This window comes from Hipposideros armiger, unplaced genomic scaffold, assembly GCF_001890085.2.
Source record: "Hipposideros armiger isolate ML-2016 unplaced genomic scaffold, ASM189008v1 scaffold_1818, whole genome shotgun sequence".
Lineage (NCBI taxonomy): Eukaryota > Metazoa > Chordata > Mammalia > Chiroptera > Hipposideridae > Hipposideros > Hipposideros armiger.
Window position 1 is genome coordinate 18385 of NW_017733168.1, and position 1572 is coordinate 19956.

General features: G+C 48.5%; 1 gene segment (V, D, J or C); it reads right to left on the reverse strand.

Annotated features, from left to right (window-relative positions):
* Window positions 1–680: 680 nt before the first annotated feature.
* On the reverse strand, window positions 681–1170 carry LOC109378234 (immunoglobulin lambda variable 6-57-like). The segment is given in 2 exon segments: window positions 681–1009; window positions 1125–1170. Coding segments are annotated over 2 exon segments (375 nt in total).
* Window positions 1171–1572: the final 402 nt, after the last annotated feature.

Here is a 1572-nt window from a genome sequence, read left to right on the forward strand (position 1 = left end):
GGTGGAGAGAAGATTTCTTATGACTGGGTAACAAGTTATCTGACCTCTGGAGCCTAGAATGTTATTCATCCATCAGGGCAATCATTTGAGGTCTGTGTAACTGTTCTGTCTAACATACAGAACACAGAAGCACAGAGAGATGACACCTCTAGCCATCTCTCTAGCTGACTGCCATGAGCAGGATTCAAAGCCAAAGCATTTCTAATAGCTAAAAACATCCTGTTTTAAACCTGTGGTTCTGAAACAGGTGCTTTTGCCATCCACCCCACCCCCAGGGCAGATTTGGAAATGTCTTGAATTTTTTGTATGTCATGACTTAGAGAGTAGGGTTCAACTGATGTCTAATGTGTGGAACCCCCAAAATCCTCTGACATCACATAGGCACAGAACAGCCCTTCCCTCCATAAGGAATGACCCCCTACCCCATTGTCAGTAATGCCCAGGTTCAGAAACCCTGTCTGAACTAAATCATTACCATGAAGTGATTGCAAAGGGGACAGATAATCATTCATCAAGACATGGCAGGGGAAATTGACATTCTGGAAAGAAAATAGAGAAACTCAAGATAATTCCAACTCTAGCATTCAAGCTGAAGATAAGAAAGGGCACCCTTTCCTGGTGGGTGTGAGGAAGGGTATATCCAGGACAAGGACACTCTGGGGAGTTTTGGTCGCACTTCCCTATGGACCTGAATTACTGTGCTTGTAGTTGCTGTCATAGGACTGACAATAGTAGTTCGCCTCATCCTCAGGTTGCAGCTCAGAAATTTTCAGGTAGGCAGCATTGGAGGAGCTGTCGATGGAGCCAGAAAACCAATCGGGCACCCGAGAGAGTCTTTTTTTGTCCGCATAGATCACAGTAGTGGGCGCACTGCCCATGTGCTGCTGGTACCAGTACACATATCTGTTCCCAACGTTGCCACTGTTGTAGGTGCAGGAGATGGTGATCTTCTGTTCTGGAGACCCAGACACAGAGCAGGGCTGAGTCAGCACAAACTCAGCCCAAGACCCTGAAAAGAAGGAGGGACACAGGGATCAGTGAGAACAGGAGAGACTCCATTCCCAGGGAGGTTGTCATACCAGGTGGCAAAGAGGTGCCCTCCCAAACTTTCCTGCAAACACCACCTGTGCAATAAGCAAGGAAAGTGAGGAGGAGTGGAGCACAGGCCATGGTGGAGATGCCCCCAGGCTTCGTTTCCTAAGCCCCACAGCCAAGTCTGAGCCTTCAACCTTCTTTCTTATATGTCACCATGATCCTGAGAGAGGGAGGTCTCCATGCAAATCTTCCCCTTTCTAGAGGCTGTACAAACCCCATCTTGACAGCTCCTGATAAAAAGAGAGAGTGTAGGAGGAGGGGCTATTTACCCCTGTGAGCACACAGAAACAGCTACAAGGGAATGGGAAAAACGGGTGAGAAACTGAAGTGCATCTAGCAGGTGCTTAGGCCACAGGGCCCCCTGATGGATGCAGGTCACATGTCCATCTTGGGCAGGTGCTTGTGCTCAGGTCTCCTGTCCTCCAAAATTCACAACCCGCCCAAATTAGCACCCCTCACAACTCCAGCAACAAGTCT